The sequence below is a fragment of the Erpetoichthys calabaricus genome, chromosome 10 (assembly GCF_900747795.2).
Source record: "Erpetoichthys calabaricus chromosome 10, fErpCal1.3, whole genome shotgun sequence".
Classification (NCBI taxonomy): Eukaryota; Metazoa; Chordata; class Cladistia; order Polypteriformes; family Polypteridae; genus Erpetoichthys; species Erpetoichthys calabaricus.
The window spans coordinates 91,848,052-91,867,882 of record NC_041403.2 but is presented as its reverse complement, the minus strand read 5'-3'; the positions used below and the strand labels follow the sequence as shown (position 1 = coordinate 91,867,882).

The window sequence follows — 19,831 nt, the reverse complement described above, 5'->3', positions numbered from 1 at the left end:
ACCCAATGGGTACTTTTTATTTCAAACACAAGGTGCTGCTAAAAGTGAAAATAAAATGATCATCCAAGAAATATAAAGCATGGACAATGAGAACAGTGTGACAGCTAAGAAGAACAAATTGAAATTCCTGAAAAAGCAGAAAAGAATGATATGGCTTCAACAGTCACAGCAGGTCAATAAGACATTACTGCATTGTATGCATAAGAAGCTGTTTACCAAAGTCAGCTCCACCAATCATGCCCTAACAGTCAGTTAGGCAAGGAAGTTGCTGTGACACCGACACAACTAAGTGTTTGCCAAAGGCAATATTGTGAATTAAAAACCCAAGAAATATACATTTTACTTTTACAGTCATTTTTGGTGGGTATCAGCTAAAAATATATACGGCAATATTCATGCAAGTTAAAACAACAAAAAGTGAATGCAAAGGTTTTGATTCTAGAAAAATTTGATCCTGCAAAAATCACTAATAACCTAAGAGCTTATTTGGAGAAACACTAAGTGTAAGACATGGAAATGTACATGAAACAACATTTAGCCATTCATTGAGCATCACACATTTCACCAAAGATTCCATAATGCATTAAAAAAATGCCTAGTCTGCAAAGAACAACAACAAAATATTAATGATTTACAAATAAAATCCTTGTATGGAAACAGGAGGATGACAGGTTCTGAAGACAGGGTATAGATATTAATTAAATAAGTCTGTAAAAGAAGTTTGCAAGGTGCTTGGTTTCTTCCTATATGCATTTTCTACTGATGTTTGTCCTTATTCTAAAAATCTAGTAAAGCCCAGACCTAGACAATATGTGCTGTTTTACATTCCTAGACAGGATACAAGAAAGATCAGTTTAAAAACAAAGCAATCTGATCATTCCCATCCCATTTTTAGGCTACAGTAAAAAGCTGAACTCCTAGTATACTGTATATATGTTGTGGCAGGCAGCTGGTGTCCATGCCCAGCCGGGACGCCCCTTCAAAATATATTCAGGGGGAGCAGCCCTGGACACTGCAATACCTCCCCCTGGACGCTAGATGGCCGCCCCCCCTGGGGTGGAGCAGTGCCTCAGGTTCCCGCAGGGCTTCCTGGGAATTGGAGTTGGGTGCAGCCCTGTTGGGTCCCACAGGCACCGCCAGGGGGTGCTGTGTTTGGGACTCCTGAGCCTGTGTGGGCAGCATATTTATCACACCCAGAAGTGCAGCTGGAACTCTGTGATCAAGCACCTGGAGCACTTCCGGGTGAACTATAAAAGGAGCCAGCAACCACCACGCAGCGGCCAGAGTCAGGTGGGAGGAGGACAAAGCTTGCTGAGGAGGAGTGGTGGTGCCGAGAGGAAGAGAAAAGTGCTTTTGTGTGGTGTAACTGTGCTTGGGACTGTGTTGTGTCTGTGGGTACGAGGAAGGCGTAGCCCACAGACGAAGAAAGAATAAAAGTTTATTTATTTTACACGTGCCTCCCATGTCCAATCTGTGTCAGGTCGGGTGCTATATAGCGTCCTTCTTACAATGTGTATAAGACAACTTCTTTGCACTGATGCTCCTCCTGTACATTATGAAGTTAAAGCATTGAAACTTCAAGAATACTGTTTCATCTTTGTTATAGCAGTCATTCACAAAGGACACATCATCTCCGTAACAAAAATGGGTAACTTCTTTATACTGTTTGTTTAAACATTAACCGATTATTACATAAAAATACAGTAGCTGTATTCATTATGAAGTATTTTAGCTTTTAAAACATAATCAAAATTGGTCATCTTATAGGCAGTATTTGCTTTGCAAATTTGAATGAATGCTTCCGAACATATGCCTATGCGTGCATGTCACGCTGCCAAAAATATGTGGTAGATTTCTTAACTTTTTGCTGATGTAAGAAATGTTTTCTTTTTGGTATAAGATCTTGCCTATTTTTGACTACAAATTCTGTTTGTCCATTTGTCTTGTTTACTATGTTAACCAATTACTCTGACTCAGACTATCTGGCTTTTCTTTTGTATTCCCCTTCAGAAATTCTTGCTACTCCAAAAATAAAAACATTGGCTTTTGTACCATTGTAAAAGCACTATATGAATTAAACAATTCAATGATCCATTTCTTAGACCTGCTTTTTATTTATGCTGTATCTCCTTTTTTATGTAAATCCTTTTAACGCTGACATTTTTCCATATACTTTTACACAGATTGCATGTTTTTTGTTTTTGCACATCTTGTATAAGTAATTGATTGACCATTATTAATATATAAATAAAACATTGGGTGATGGTGAATGCTGATTCAAATTGCTGAGAAAAACACAGTATGGCAGTTTCTAAACTGCAGAACTTTCACTGTGTATTACATACGTATATGTACTGTATACAGTTTTAACTGAGATGAAATCCGCACAGGTAATCAATGAAAAGTGTATATGTGATGGAATCTTGTGAACTGTATGAGGTTGGCACTGAAATACTACAATAATTATATTTAGGAACAAACCTTGAGACATCCTAATGTTAATTTTATTATTTTTTTCCATCTATCTTTTTCCTCAGATAGCAATCTTTTTCTGTTTTCTAACTATGCAGCATTTCTTTGCTCTCTTTAGAGCTGAACAAACAGTCTGAGAAAGTGTCAGCTTTGTTCATTGTACCAGTAATCGAAAATCTAGATGTCATCTGGTAGTTAGACAATGTAGTGAATGGACATGTTTGACAATCAAAATGCAGCTAATAGCTGTTTTGAAAATGTACTCCATGTCTGAGTAAATAGCTTGTAAAGGAAGGTAACTTTAAAAATTTCATATTCATTAAATTGTTCAAAGGATTATAGACATTTTTTATGTTATTACAAGTTTACACTTTCACTGTAAGCACACGTTTCTTTAACTTGAAAGCAGTTTGTATAACCATTTGAAACAGAACTAGCAGATTCCTCTTTTAGAGACAGCAGGAAGTCTAGCAAGATGAAGTTTAAATGGTAAACTGGTCATTTTTTGGCTTTCAAAATGCATAAACGTGAAGCTCTAAAACCACTAATTATTTTGTACATGTACACCTCATAAACATATGCTGATATGGCCTGTTTAAAATGACATTGGTTAGAGGGGAGCTAAGGGTGTCTCATCTTGGCCCTGACAAGCCTAAAAACGTCATCATCTTAACTCTTTTAGGGCGGATGTCGACTTTTGTCGACAGGAGGGGTTGAAGGCGAATGTCGACAAAAGTCGACATCCAGGGATAGGGGGTGACAATCAGCTGTTAATGGCAACAAATCTCACTGTCACGTCACAGGCATTCCCTCTGTGCTTGGAGGAATGCTAGACTCATTGACTCGGCAAATAAACATTGCGTGTGCGTGAGTTGCGAAATGTAAACAAAGGCAAGATGGCACCGACATGTGAAAAGGCAGCGAAGCAAGTGCAGAAAAGAAAACACTCGGCAGGCGATGTTTTGTGCATTATCGCGGAGTCGGACTCTTGATTTTTCAGAATCGGACTTTATTGGCAGTGATCAGGAGATTGAGCAAGAGAGTTAGAAGCAGGCATCAGCTGATCAGACACCAGCCGATGCCGCGCCAGCGGATCTGCTGCCAGTTGAGTGCCTTCGCGCAGCCGATGCATCTACGGCAAAGTTCGCAGGGGATAAATACACAGACATTGATCCATTGAGAGCCGATCTGGCTACCGGAGTTTACAAGACGGCATGGCTTGCTGTTGGACACGACAGATCACCAGCTGCTGTACTTCAGGCTGCTCTCTCCTGATGCTGCTTTTCAGCTACTGTCAGACGAGACAAACAGGTAGGCAGAGATTTTTTTTTAATCGCGGGCTGCGTTTGCATCGCATTCTCGTTTTCAAAGTGGAAACCCACAACGAAAGACGAGATGAAGCGCGCTGTGGCATTACAAATAGAGATGGGACAGAACTGGTGATATAACTTCAGGGAGCATTGGTCCAAACGTGTTTTGTCCCCTGGTGGCTTAGGTACGTGCTGCTGCAAAGTTTTATTCACTTCTGTAATAAACAGAAGCAAATCCCATGGGGTGAGCCAGGCTATAATGCCATACATAAAGTTCATAAAGTTTCAGAAGATGAAAAGAGGTGACAATACGGTTTTCATGCAGGAAGAAAACTTGGTGGCAGTGGCATGGCACGATGGCAAATGGGTGACTTGTCTTTCTACAGTACACACTAACAATATATGTTAGAAAGTGCAGCAACAGACAATTGAAAAATAGGCATCAAAGCAACACATATTGTAAGGAGTGCAATGTGGCAATGACTGAAATTGGCTGCTTTGAGCGAGATCAGACTTTGCTGTGTAAAATGTATGTAATATGTATGTGAAATCATAGAGTATGCAGGCTCATACAACATGCAAGACAGTAACATTTGTCAAAAGTAAATATTTTTTGTTGATTTGATGTGTTAAACAATTGCTTTGTGTTCTTTTTTAAAAATGTTAGTTTTTGGAAAAATATTCAGCCCTGGGAGAAAAGAAACAAAAAAAAAATTAGCCCTAAAAGAGTTAAACTGAAAATATCTATCATTCTATTGTCTACTGAACTGAAGTAAGAACCAGGAAAGAGAAGAAGCTGAAAGAACACAACCACATGGAAATGTGACCTTTAGAGACACAAAAGCCACACACATTTTAGTGTGTCATCCAGAATTGTCTATGACAGGTCCTCAAACAGCCAGGATGTATAACTGATTTGCCACACCTATTTCGCTATTACATTTGAGAATATTGAGAATGTTAAAATCTATATCTTAATAAGTTTATTGCCTACTTCCCTTGCTTGCCTTGTTGCTCTATACTGCTATCTGGGGAATAGAATAAAGAGAAAGCATTCTCCAATAGGTGAAGTGTAGAACAGTAGAGTCGGTCCTGGGTGAAGATGGACCATAGGCCCCATTCCAAGTATATTGCCTCTGCATGCTGCATCCCCGTCCAGACCAGGCAAGTGCAAAAATAAGAGAAGCAGAGTAAAGGTAGAGGACATACTGTATGTGTGGATCTGCGTAACAAAGATTCTTGGCTTGGGATCTAATGTTTTAGGATAGGTCACCTTAAAATCCTTCCATGATAAAACATTCCTGCTAAGAAAAATAATTACGTACCAAAGAAATGGACAAAGTACGCTTTGGTTTTAGGCTGTTGTCACCATTTTTCCCTCTACGGTGCACATTTAATCCAGCTTGAAATATTGTGCGACGTGGAGGCCTTTGCCTGAGACAGGTCTCCCATCCAGCCACACCGCGAGACTTTTCCTATATAAAAATGAAAAAACTATTTAATCAAAATAGACTTTCTAGTGATATTTAACAGCTTTACATACACATATATGAAAGTAAACAATAACATAACCTTATAAACCCTCAATTAATATATTTTCTGGACTTTAATTCTATATTTTTTGTCCTTTATTAATCAGATATATTATATGAAGTGATTAACAATGGTGTACAAATGATAGACACATATATAAGAATGAATTCCATCTATTCCTTGTTATGGTTTTATCCCCCTTTTCTTGCTTTTAATTTCTCATATACTGCAGGATAGTACTATTCAAATCCTGCATCTAGCTGTCGCCTGTGTGGAATTTTCACAATATCCCAATGGCTTTATGGATTTTACTAAGGGAATTCTGGTTTTCATCATACATCGCCAAAGCTATGTAGGTAAGATTAACTGGAGATTTTCAATTGTGTGTGTGACGGACTGTGATGGGCTAGCAAACTGCCCTGGGCCGATTTTTGCCTTGCACTAAGCTCTTCTAGAATAGGGTCGTCACCCTCAGATGGATTAAGTTGGTTTGGGAATATTATTTCTCACATATTTAGCAGAATTCTAAACAATGGGCAAAAATCTATTTATGTATAATCCTTAAAACTGCTTGATTTAAAAAATCAGTGCAGACTTACTGCTTTTTGTAGCGGTTGTCAAACTAAAATGACTATTTTTGACTGAAAGACAATATAGTTCTGAGGCTTACCATATATGCATAAGTGTCTTGCAAAATGCCTAAAGAAATATTCAGTAAATGCATTTGAAGGAATAATTTTGAAGTGGTCTAAACAGACTCTGAAGTGAGAAGTGAATTCAGAAACTGCCATACAGCAATGTTTAGTTATAAAAACTATGTTTAAATGCTAGTGGTCCAGAAGTAATAGACAGTGCCTAAAGTACATGTGTGACATCTTACATTAGCCGAAGGAGATGCTCCCTTCAACCATGATTAAAGTTATTTAACACATAATCATTTTGGCATGAACAGAAAACATGTGTTCATGTGGTAGCAAAACCAATTCATAATCTAAACAGTATTCTAACTATGAACCGCCTTCTTAGAAAATGCGTTTCTTCCAATCACTTTCTATGTTGAGTTAAAATAAGTATCTTTCTGTGCCCTGTGTTGGCTGGGATTGGCTCCGGCAGACCCCTGTGACCCTGTGTTCGGATTCAGCGGGTTGGAAAATGGATGGATGGATGGATGGATGTTTACATTTATGAAAAGTTAATTTGGGTTGACTTTGTCAGTTTTAGAATATGTACATGCAGACTTTCATTACACTGGGGCACATATCTGTTATACTTCATAATATCTTTCACCTATGTCCTCACTTATCCATTTGCCCAGATGTCAATTTTCAAACCTATATAAATCCCCTTAACATTTATAAGAATGTATAACCTACTAACAGAAGCTCATCTTCAGTTAAACAAAAGTCAATCACAGGATGTATAGGTATATACACAACTAGAAGCACATTAACATTAAGTTCATGGGGAACCTATAAGAACCATGGTATTATTTGTAACCTCTGCACAGCATAAGAAATCAGACCTAGAATCAATTGATGCTGCCTATGAACCAGGCTGCCCACTTAATAGTATTATACCTGTAATCTCCGTTTACGATAACTTACAGAAAACTGGGAAATGAACACATATATCACATAAAGGAAAACTGTTTACTAACACAATATACCTTTTTGCAGGAGGAATGCCATGATGTATCATCCTCTAGTTCTGAGCTTTTCCTTTTTCTTTTAATACAGTTTCCTGGTCTTTTCTTATTCTTTTGGAAATCTAAAACAAAAGAATACAGATCAGTAAATCTAAAAGAATCAATAAATCTGAATCACAAAACCTATCTGAAATAACAAATTAGATAGATAGATAGATAGATAGATAGATAGATAGATTAATACCGTTTTAATCCACTGGATGGAGTTTAGAGCTATTATAATAATCCTGCATGTGCGGAGTTTTACACAATAATACCACATAATGCATAAGACAATATTCTTGATCCTACATTACGCAAGTGGGTTTAAGAATTTTACATTATGTTACCATACAAAACACATTTTTTATTGTAACAAAACACATATTTATTTTTTTTCAAAAATAACAATGGCAAGAAAACATTATGTATTTAACACTCAAAAACTAAAATATCGATCTCTAAACTGTGTAATAGCAATAATGGATGGACAGACATCACACACTGGGATGCTAGCTTGAGAAGAGTGGAGGAAGAGAAAAATAAAAGAATAAGAAATTGAACTGTGATTGTGTTATGAGAAAAGAGCCAGTGAGAAGGTACAGTATTTTGCCTAATAAAAATGCATATTTTAACCTGGGACTGTTGTCTATGTGTTTGTGTCTGAGGTTTGTCTATGTGTTTGTGTCTGAGGTTTGGGGGTTGAGTGGTCACAACAGATTAAACAAGACTCCTAATTTTGGTTGACTTTAAATAACAATTAAGATCCAAACTAGCTACTGTGCCAACCTATTCATTTAAATATTACAAATTCTTACTTTATGAAAACAGTGTGGAATACTACATATTAAATGCACGTCAGGAGCAAATTAGAAACTAAACTTAAAATATTTTAATAGCGCCTTGATAATTACTGGAAAAACAAATGTAGGGCTTCAGTTTCATTAACAGCAAGTCAGTTAAATTTGTCTTTGTCTGACAGCCTGTGTTGTCTTTGTGCTGCTGTAGGAAGCAAAGGTAAGCAGAGTAAGAAGTGTATTTATTGAAGACAAATGCCAGGAAAATGCGTACGAGACTACAGTTGAAAATAGATTGAAGAGCACATCTGTGTTCATCAGGACTCAAAATACTCAAAGAGGAATTAGAATGCACTACACATGACTAACAAATACACTTAACAGGTGCAAAACCAATCTTCACAACCTCCCTTTTCACCACAGACTGTTTTGTAAAAATAACTTTCTGTCTGCATGCTAAGTAAGAGTATATTTCAAAATACAGCAGTCTTTATGTTCATTGCACAACTCTGTCCTTTTGGATGTGAAATTGCAACAACTGTTAAGGCTGAATTTATATGGTACTTCTGGTGGGAAGCAACTTAAGCAGAACTGAGCAAAACCAAATAATGCCTACCCATATCAGAACACTGTTTCTTGGCAAACATGTGTCAATGGCTCTAAACATCAATATTTTTCTGCCTCCATAATGGAATAGCAACAATGAAGGGAATTCAGCAGAAGAAGCAGGAAAATATAGTTTGGTTCAATAATCCTTGCCCAAACTCAATCAGATATAATAAGACTTTTAAATACAAAACCAACAACCTAACATTTACTGAACTAAGTATGGACACTTGGGTTCAAAAAGAAAACTTCAAGGACAGTTGCACATAGTGGTGTGCGAAATTGGCAAAAATTATATGTCCATATTTTTTGGGACTTTGACAATAACGATAATTAGATGATATTTTGTTTGTAAAAGTCTTATTGATCTAGCTTGGTCTTGATAATAGGATATTGATTGTTGCTTACTAATGAGATTAATGGAACACAAGTTAAGAAAACAGGTCTTAATAATTTACTTAAAACTGAAGTAAAATAACACAAAAAACATTAAAATCACCAGTCAAATTATTACTGAGATCGAACAGTGAAAGTATGAGTAAACCATTTCAAAGTGGCCTACATATGGGTCCCCAACCACCGGTCCGGGACCCACTACTGGGCCGCAGCCGTCTGACAGCCGGGCCGCGAGAGAACTGCTGGCAATGGAGACTCACTCAGACTTTTCAGAATGCTTGGTGGGCGGGGCTTTGCAGCGGCCCAGAGACAGGAGAGAGACCGAGGTGAGAGAGTATTACAACAAAGTATTTTTACAGTCCCGACAGTTTCCCCATATGACACGAGACTATAGAAATCTCGTTACTACGAAGTACATTCAGCAGATGCTTTCATTACAACGAGGTGACCTTGAAATGCTTGAATGAATCATCCACAGAGCAGTTAGATCTGTGGCCGCAGCTCAGTTGTACACATTTAGGCTACACAACGATCCCCAAACAGAAACATTGTAAAAAAAAATTATTTCTTTGAACTTTCCTCATACTGTTTTTTTTTGATGTTTTTGTTTTCTGTGGTTTTCAGTGATACCTTTTGCTTATTGCTTGTCAACATCTGAAAAACATCCATTGGAATTTAACTCATTGTCACCCTCCTATAGAAACGGCAGACACGAAAAAAACGATAAAAGTGTTAATGTTTGTGATGTGCAGTCTGTTGGAATGGCAAATGCAAAGCATATGTCTTTGTTATATGCAAAAAAAGAAGAAAAATCTCGGCTTGCAAACGTATGTGAACTGCTTAATAATAATAGAAATGTTATGTAAATTGTATATAAAACTGCCCCGCCATCCCCCCCCATCCCCCCCAAACCCACCGACCGGTCCGTGGAAAAATTTGCATCTAATAAAGTGGTCCTTGCTGTCAAAAAGGTTGGGGACCACTGGCCTATAGGATTTACACAAAAATTACACTAAGACCAACAATACTATTATAATGAGAGCATTTTAAACACATACTTACCCTTGATGTAAACAAAATATGAATCCAAAGGGAATAAAGTACTAGTCAAAATTGAAATATATGGCATGAACATTACAGTATGGATAAACATAAACTGCTTGGCTGTAAGGTGAATTGGGCAGCATACAAGCAAGAACAAAAATCTAATATACTGTACTATTGTATGAAAATCCAAAGATCTGTCAAACATTGCAAAGGGAAAAAACTATAGCATTTGTTAAGAAGTTCTGTTATATATAAAAAAACCCCAAGCCTATAACATTTTTAAACAAATTACTAACTTCAAGTTCTGTCCAATATTGCACAAAGATATCAGAAAAAATAAACCAATTGTAAAATTCTACTGAGGCAACTTCAAGTTGTGTGACGGAAGCACCAGTCTTTTCCACAGCATCTGGCTTCAAAGTAGCACAGTTACAGTGCATCCGGAAAGTATTCACAGCGCATCACTTTTGCCACATTTTGTTATGTTACAGCCTTATTCCAAAATGTATTAAATTCATTTTTTTCCTCAGAATTCTACACACAACACCCCATAATGACAACGTAAAAAAGTTTACTTGAGGTTTTTGCAAATTTATTAAAAATAAAAAAATTGAGAAATCACATGTACATAAGTATTCACAGCCTTTGCCATGAAGCTCAAAATTGAGCTCTGGTGCATCCTGTTTCCCCTGATCATCCTTGAGATGTTTCTGCAGCTCAATTGGAGTCCACCTGTGGTAAATTCAGTTGATTGGACATGATTTGGAAAGGCACACACCTGTCTATATATGGTCCCACAGTTGACAGTTCATGTCAGAGCACAAACCAAGCATGAAGTCAAAGGAATTGTCTGTAGACCTCCGAGACAGGATTGTCTCGAGGCACAAATCTGGGGAAGGTTACAGAAAAATTTCTGCTGCTTTGAAGGTCCCAATGAGCACAGTGGCCTCCATCATCCGTAAGTGGAAGAAGTTCGAAACCACCAGGACTCTTCGTAGAGCTGTCCGGCCATCTAAACTGAGCGATCGGGGGAGAAGGGCCTTAGTCAGGGAGGTGACCAAGAACCTGATGGTCACTCTGTCAGAGCTCCAGAGGTCCTCTGTGGAGAGAGGAGAACCTTCCAGAAGGACAACCATCTCTGCAGCAATCCACCAATCAGGCCTGTATGGTAGAGTGGCCAGACGGAAGCCACTCCTTAGTAAAAGGCACATGGCAGCCCACCTGGAGTTTGCCAAAAGGCGCCTGAAGGACTCTCAGACCATGAGAAAGAAAATTCTCTGGTCTAATGACACAAAGATTGAACTCTTTGGTGTGAATGCCAGGTGTCATGTTTGGAGGAAACCTGGCACCATCCCTACAGTGAAGCATGGTGGTGGCAGCATCATGCTGTGGGGATGTTTTTCAGCGGCAGGAACTGGGAGACTAGTCAGGATAAAGGGAAAGATGACTGCAGCAATGTACAGAGGCATCCTGGATGAAAACCTGCTCCAGAGCACTCTTGACCTCAGACTGGGGCGACGGTTCATCTTTCAGCAGGACAACGACCCTAAGCACACAGCCAAGATATCAAAGGAGTGGCTTCAGGACAACTCTGTGAATGTTCTTGAGTGGCCCAGCCAGAGCCCAGACTTGAATCCGATTGAACATCTCTGGAGAGATCTTAAAATGGCTGTGCACCGACGCTTCCCATCCAACCTGATGGAGCTTGAGAGGTGCTGCAAAGAGGAATGGGCGAATCTGGCCAAGGATAGGTGTGACAAGCTTGTGGCATCATACTCAAAAAGACTTGAGGCTGTAATTGCTGCCAAAGGTGCATCGACAAAGTATTGAGCAAAGGCTGTGAATACTTATGTACATGTGATTTCTCAGTTTTTTTTATTTTTAATAAATTTGCAAAACCCTCAAGTAAACTTTTTTCACGTAGTCATTATGGGGTGTTGTGTGCAGAATTCTGAGGAAAAAAATGAATTTAATCCATTTTGGAATAAGGCTGTAACATAACAAAAGGTGGAAAAAGTGATGCGCTGTGAATACTTTCTGGATGCACTGTACCTGTTACAACGTTTCCTCTGGGGCTGAAAGCTGGAGGCAGGGATGCATGGGTACTTTTTTGGAAGTTTCCCCAATTTGGAGAATTGTACTTCTTGTGTTTTCCACCACTCAAGTGGATTTACAGCACTGTCCACCACAGGTATGATCAAGTAGCTTTTGATCTCTTTTTCAGTGTCAGTGTGCAGAGACTTGCCTTCTCCAATCTCCTGTGTTTTTTTAAAAGCCATTAAAAGGCTTTTTTTCATTGTTTGCTACCTCCCTTGTGTCATCACAGTGGGTGAGAAGGCAGGGATCTATATGAGTGTTTAAAATAATGAAAGAAAAAAATGTGCTTTGGAATCAAGGACTCCACCAACCAAGACGGCTTGTGAAATAAAATGTGTTCTTTAAGGAAATAAAAGTAGTCTGATTGAACAGATTAATATTTCGCTCAAGCAGATTTTTTGTTTTCCCCTGACACCACAGGGCTCCATACTAGATCAATTTCACTTTGCAAATGGTGAAACAAGTTAGATGTTGAGCTGTCTTTAACAGTAAATGATTTCTGACATAGTTTGTAGATTGTCGACTTTTAAGCAACATAAGTCAAGTCAAGTCAAATTGAGGAGCATGCACTGGTACAGTGAGTTGCTGCACCCACTACACGATGAAACAACTCGGGATCCCGGTTTGCAACCCCCCAGGGAGACGGTCCAGTCCCACCCTCCGGAAATAACCATCTATCTGCAGCAGCCAGGTGTTACGTGGGCGACCCCTTAGCCTGGTCCACCCACTCAGGTCCCCAACAATGAGGATCTTACAAGCCGAATCACCCTCGGGGAAATGTGCCACATGGCCGTAGTGCCGTAACTGACTCTCCCTCACAATGCATGTAATGTGCCTCATTCAGGACTCCATGAGCAACCGCTCATTCGACACGAAGTCAAACCAACGGTACCCAAGGATTTTCCAGAGAGACACAGTACCAAAGGAGTCCAGTCTTCGTTTTAGGTCACTGGATAGCGTCTGTTTCCTTAAGAGGCATTAGCTCTCTGGAAATGTGTTCTTTTCAATTGCGGCGTTTTAATTAACCTGAATTTAAATAAAAAGATATTATCCCTCCCCAGCATGCAATATGACAATTAAAAGATTACACGAGAACAAAAGGATAATCTAGCTCCTTACTGACGGGTTCACGCGGTATTACAGACGGGAAGCTTATGACAGACATATCAAGCCGTGGGAATTTTGACCTATGCAGTCCGTCATCTTTCGTCGCCACGCTGAAAGGATTTTAACCGGACAGAGGACATAATCTTCTGCCCGGCCTCGGACGGAAGACATATTCTTCTGCCCGGAAACTTCTAAGTGTTGGCCGTAGGTGTCCATCCTTATATACTGGTTGCTCCATGTGCAGGTTCTTCTCTCTGGATCCAAACAAGGACAGGACAGGACTCCTTCAAACATACAGGAATAGCACAATACCTACATACAGTTCTCATTTTCCCAACAAGGAAAGAGGTTTTTTATGCTGACAGAAGACAGAAATATACTAGTCTGTCTTTAGGCTGACTATTCAATTCTCCAGTTGTCTGTGGCTCTCTAGCCCTGTGCTTGGCTTGACAATTCTAAATGCTGGTGCTGTGCCACTGTACCATATTTGGTCTGCCTGTATGAATGAGTCTATAACAGTGGGCACAGAGAACAGTGACATTAAAACTTAATAAAAACACATAGTATAACAGCGTCCATGTCTCGTAACCATATAGCAAGACAGGAAGCACTAGGACTCTGAAGACTTGGACCTTCGTCCTTTTGCGTAGATATCGGGAGCGCTACACACCCCTTTCCAGTGACCTCATGACCCCCATGCTCTCCCAATCCATCTACTGACTTCATAGGAAGAGTCACCAAAGACATAAAGGTCACTGCCAAGGTAAGTAAACCTCTCGACAAGGTCAACACTCTCTCCACAAACAGACACACTGCTGATGGCTGTGCCCAAGAGGCCATTAAAGACATGGATCTGGGTTTTTATCAGGACACTCGCAAGCCCAGACACTCAGACTCCTCGCTCTGTCTCTCGAGTGCCCCGATCAGAGCCTCCATTGACTCCACGAAGATCACAGCATTGTCAGCAAAGTCAAGATCCGTGAATCTCTTCACCAACAGATGTCCCACAGCCGCTGGACCCCGTGACCTTGCCCAACACCCAGTCCATACAAGCATTGAACAGAGTAGGAGCAAGAACACACCCCTTGCAAACCACAGAATCAACTGGGAAAAGCACAGAGGTCCTACCTCCACTCTGCACAGCACTCACAGAACCAGTGTACAGGCCGGCCATGATATCCAGCAACCTTGAGGGGATCCTGTCAACCCTCAGGATGTCCCACAGGGCAGCTCAATCAACTGAGTTGAATGCTTTGCGAAAATCCACAAAGGCTGCAAAGAAACTCTGCCAATATTTGCATTTGCGCTCCATGAGAACCCTCAGTGCCAGGAAGCGGTCGATGGTAGACTTCTTAGGAGTAAAACCAGACTGTTCCGGTCGCTGGTAGGTGAGCAAGTGATCACGGATCCTATTGAGGACGACCCTAGCAAGGACTTTACCCGGCAGCGAGAGCAGTGTTATCCCCCTGTAGTTGCTACAATCCAGGCGATCACCCTTCCCTTTCCAGATAGGGACGACAAGTCCCGTTTTCCAGTCAGTTGGGATGATGCCAGTCTCCCAAATGGAAGCAAAGATTGCTTGCAATGCCAGGAGGACAGCCTTACCACCAGCATGGAGAAGTTCAACCCGGACACCACAGATCCCTGTTGCCTTTCCCTCCCCCAGCTGGTTCACCACCTGTGCAATCTCAGTGAGATTGGGTGGTTCACAGCTAATTGGAGGATCAGCCTCAAGAACCGTGAACCCAGAGATATCCAACGTCCTAGCCGGAGGATCAGCTTTGAACAACTGCTCAAAGTAGCCAGCCCAGCGGGTCACAACTGCAGTGTCATCCATAAGGACCGTTCCATCAGCCGCCCAGACTGCGACTCTCCGAGGAACAGATGTGCGTAATGCTTCGATTCCTCTGTAAGCAGGATGTGGGTTGCTAGACCACAGATGGTGTGTCACTTGCTCACAGATTCCTCTAACAAACGCCTCTTTATCTGCCCTCAGAGCCCTCACAGTCGTCCTTCTCAGTTTCCGGTACAGACCAGAGCTGCCACTGAGCCGTGCGATGCAACTCCTCTCGATGATATCCAGGGTGCTCTGCGAGATGAAACACCTCCTTTGGGAACATCGGTAACACCAACACAACCCTCAGCAACCTTCAGGGTCTTCTCACGGAAGGTCTCCCACATCACATTAGGATCGTCGTACCCAAATCTGCAAGTTCCTCACATAAACTGCGTACAAACTCATTAGAAACAGCCTGGTATTGGAGTCTGGCCAAGTCCGGTCTCATTTTCCTAATAAGTGGTAACCTACCGGACCTAAGCTGGATCCTAAGAGTAGCAACAAGTCTGTGGTCAGAATTCACAAACTGGGCACTTCTGTAGACCCTGCAGTTTTGCAAGAGCCTCCAGCATCTGCCCACGAGGATTGGAGAGGTAGGATACATCTAACTTCTCTCTCTCATTCTTTCCTAGGGCACGAAGCGAAAAGGAAGCAGAAGCAGACAATGGCCGACAGTAAGATGAATCGTGTTGTTGTAGAAGAACTCCAGGCTCTCGACAACCAGATCCAGAAACTCCTGTCCAGACGGAGCTACCTACGGGATTTGAAGCCTCGGCTGCTGGGAAAACCATCTCTGTCATCTGAAATCGACTTAACACATCAGGTTTCAGTAACATCTAATCCACGTTGTGCCGCTCACCTCCAAGGCCAAGTGAGCTTCACCCCCGCGCCTCTTCGTCAGAGCATTGACGCCACCGATGAAGACCTCAGCTTGTTTCAGCTATGCAGGTGGGGGGTTTAAGGCTAGAACACCTCCATCGGCACAGGCGAGCATCTCGACCCTGTACTGGTTCGACCCTCTCCGCGCCCCCAGTTTGCCTTCAACCCCAGGTGATGTAATCATGATGGGTGATTCAATCGTAAGAAATCTAAAAATCCCAAGCTCTAATCAGAAATCTTTTGTTTCTTGTTTTCCCAGTGCTCATGTCCGAGATGTTATGAGACGTGCGTCGACAGTCTACAAGAAGCACAAGAACAGGGCAGTGGAATCCATTGTGATACACGCCGGGGTAAACGACGTGAGACGCCAACAGTCAGAGATTCTCAGGGCTGACTTCGCAGCACTAATCAAAGCCATGAAGGAGAGGACCCTGTTGGCAAGGATCTTCATCTCGGGTCCACTTCCTCTTGTTAGAAGATCAAACAAATGCTACAGTCGCCTGCTGGGATTAAACAACTGGCTGAATGGCTTCTGCGAGAATCAAAACATCGGGTTCATAGACAACTGGGACCTCTTCTGGGCCACATTTCTTCAAGCGGGATGGTCTGCATCCAAATAGATTCGGCGCCCGGGTCCTCTCCAAAAACATCGCTAAGGTAATTTGTCTCTCTTGACTGTCTATTGCAGACCCCTGTGACCCTGTGTTCGGATTCAGCGGGTTGGAAAATGGATGACTGTCTATTTCTACTCCTAACCCTTTCCATAATGCTTTGCTAGGGCATGATAATTCTGTAACAAAATCTTCCGCAAAAGTGCACTGCATTACTACTCTAATAACTAATCTCAAAGCATGTAAAAAATCTAGGCAGTGTGGCATAAACACAAATAATTTAATTATAATTGCACCTTTAGATGAACAATGTATTAAATCTATAAAAACAGATTATAGATTAAATAAAAAATACGCACACAGCGGAGCTAATAAAAATAACTTAATTTCTATTTCAAATACCCATAACGCACATAAAATTCAGCTCTGCTCCTCCGAAACATTAAATATGGCTTTATTAAATGTTAGAGCATTAACAAACAAGACGTTTTTCATCAATGATCTTATTAGTGATAGGAAAATTCATTTTATTGCACTAAGTGAAGCGTAGCTTAGCTCAGATGGTGCGGCTGTTTTAATCGAATCTGCACCTCTGAATTACAGCTTTACTCGTGCGGATCGCCAGGGAAAGAAAGGTGGTGGTTTAGCAAACATTTACTGAAGCCGGTTAAAGTGTAAAGATGTCAGTTTTGGTAAATTCAAGTCCTTTGAGTATCTTGCCGTTGTTATTCATGGAGTTTCTTACTTTCTAGTATTATCCGTTGTGATATATGGCTGGCCGTTCATCCCGGCCAATACTCCCAGGCCGCCAGGTGGAGCTCTCCCTGCAGCATGGACGTGCCCCGAATACCAGCAGGGAATCATGGACAGTGAAGTTTTCCTTTACAGCCTTGCTGGATACCTTGAGGGTCAACAGAGAACGCTGCAGGGAGGCCCAGAGACTCTTACAAGCCTTATAACCAGGAAGTACGTCTTAGTCATAGCGACAGGAGGAATGACGTACATCCGGGATGAAGAAGAGGACTTTGAATCTGACCCGGAAGTGATAGGAGGTCACGTGGACTGAAGGATCGAAAACACTTCCGGGTCAGGAACTATAAAAGGACTGTGGGAGATCCCAGTCATTGAGCTGAGCTGGGTGGAAGGGTGGCAACGCGCCTGGGAGAGTGGAGGATTGTTTGATTATTGATTATAGTTTATTTATATGAGTATTGTGGAGAGGAGGGTGCGTGGTGCACGTATTTATTATAATAAAGTCAATATTTGGACTTTTACCTGGTGTCTGGCGTGGTGTCCGAGGGTTGAAGGGAGCGAGAGTGCCCTTATCTGTCACAGTGGTGTAGCTGGCAGGATACTCTGGCCGTCTATTTGGCAGAGGACCTGTTTAAAAAATTTCTGTGGGCAGAGAACCCTAAGACGGCAGCGTCAGGACACGCAGAACAATCATCAGAACCCGCCTTCACCAAGTCCGTTATGGGGAAGAAGATGAGCAAACAGAGAGACAGCACCAGCGGAGGATCCGAGCTCGTCATGCCCGACACTCGGGATGAGCTGAGGAGTGACCAGACAAGTCGGAAGGGGCCTCCGGAGAAAGATGACCATCACGAGGTACGTGTCGGGGAGTTAAAAGAAAATCTTTTTAAAATAACTCACTTTGTCCCGTGCATGTACCTCGGAGAGGATCATCTGGAGGTTCTGCAGGAGGCAGGAGAAATTCCTGAAGATGGTGGTGAGCTCCCATGCGAGCCGACGAGCCCAAAAGGAGACTTCCATATGTCGCCTGCCGGCGAGGGACACATGATCAACCCTGGTGCATTTTGGGAAGGAGAAGGTCCACGTCCCGCTGTTTACGTCTTCACTGATAAATCAATGGACTTGGACTTTCCGAAGGGGAAGGGGGAGGCGAGCGAAGCACCGCTCACCCCACGAAAAGGTAAGGAGGACCGGGAAATGGCTGATCGATCCGCCGACAAATTAATACAGGTGGAACGCAGTCAGCCAAAGATGGCGGCCCGGACCTCAAATAAGAACTCCAAATCCCAGAAGCCTCCGTGAAACCCATCAGAGCACGTGCCTGGAATGGACGTGCTCACTGGCTCCCAGCAGGATGGTTAGGCAATTTATTCTTTAAGCCTGCCTTCGGCAGAAGTAAATAATATTGTGGACGTGCAGGAACTCGAAAAACTGATTGAGCCCATACAAGGTAGTTTTCAGATGCTGGAAGCTATAAAGAAGATTACTGAACATCTGGAAGCGACAGCCAAAGCGCCTTTGAGACAGGTGAATGAGCACCTGCGGCATTTGGGACGAGAGCATCCCATCTTATATGATTTAGCGGTACAGGTGAGTAATGACGGTACCGTACAGCATACAGGGACGCACTGTGATCTGGGCCCACGTTTAATAAGTAGTGGGTGCCAAATCACTGCGAACCCTACAAAAGAGAGTGGGACGATGACAGAGCGGTCAGGGGAAGGGTCGATCGAGCCGGGGCAGCTGGATGGTGCTGTCTCACAGAGCGATGCGATCCTGAAGACCCCGACCCATATTATAAATTAATCTAGAGGGGTGCAAACTGTAAAGGGGCTCTCTTTAATAAATAGAGAGACTCAGACTGTGAGAAAGCCCCAGAGTAAGCAGGAGATCCCAAAAATAAAACGAGGGTCTCCTGACAAAATAGAAAAGGGAGCTGAGAGCTCCAGGGCGGCGATGGAATCCTTCTCAGCGGGAAAAGGGACAGAGCCAGCATTTCCTGAATGTTTTCAGTTCTGCAGAGAGACAGCAGCAGGAGGACGGAGGCAGTGCTATGGATGGCGAAGGCCGGGCCACATTTGGGGATATTGTCCTTGGAGAACAGGGGACCAGATGACTCATTGGATTAATATTGCCCCTAGATTCTCCAGGGAATACGAAACAAGGGTTATGCAAGGTCCAACCAGAAACTCCTCCTGGAGGAAGACATCCCTCGCGGTGCTGGCCACTCCGAATCACGATTCTTCGCTGGGGGTTGGGGTTGTACTGTGATATATGGCCTGCCGTTCATCCCTGCCAATACCCCCAGGCCGCCAGGTGGAGCTATCCCTGCAGCATGGACGTGCCCCGAATACCAGCAGGGAATCATGGACAGTGGAGTTTTCCTTTACAGCCCTGCTGGATACCTTGGGGGCCAACAGAGGACGCTGCAGGGAGGCCCAGAGACTCTTACGTGCCCTATAACCCGGAAGTACGTCTTAGTCATAGCGAAAGGAGGAACGACGTACTTCCGGGATGAAGAAGAGGAATTTTAATCTGACCCGGAAGTGATAGGAGGTCACGTGGACTGAAGGACCAGAAACACTTCCGGGTCAGGAACTATAAAAGGACTGTGGGAGATCCCAGTCATTGAGCTGAGCTAGGTGGAAGGGTGGCAACGCTCCTGGGAGAGTGGAGGATTGTTTGATTATTGATTATAGTTT

General features: G+C 42.3%; 1 protein-coding gene across 1 annotated transcript in view; it reads right to left on the bottom strand.

Annotated features, from left to right (window-relative positions):
• Positions 1-19,831, bottom strand: part of dnmt3bb.1 (DNA (cytosine-5-)-methyltransferase 3 beta, duplicate b.1) — a 191,566-nt gene that overhangs the window by 63,581 nt on the left and 108,154 nt on the right. Inside the window, exons 4-5 of the mRNA XM_051933299.1 lie at positions 6,982-7,082; positions 5,108-5,257 (exon numbers count right to left, since the gene is read on the bottom strand). Of these exons, the coding sequence (XP_051789259.1) occupies positions 5,108-5,257; positions 6,982-7,082 (251 nt within the window). The remainder of the gene's footprint in view (positions 1-5,107; positions 5,258-6,981; positions 7,083-19,831) is intronic.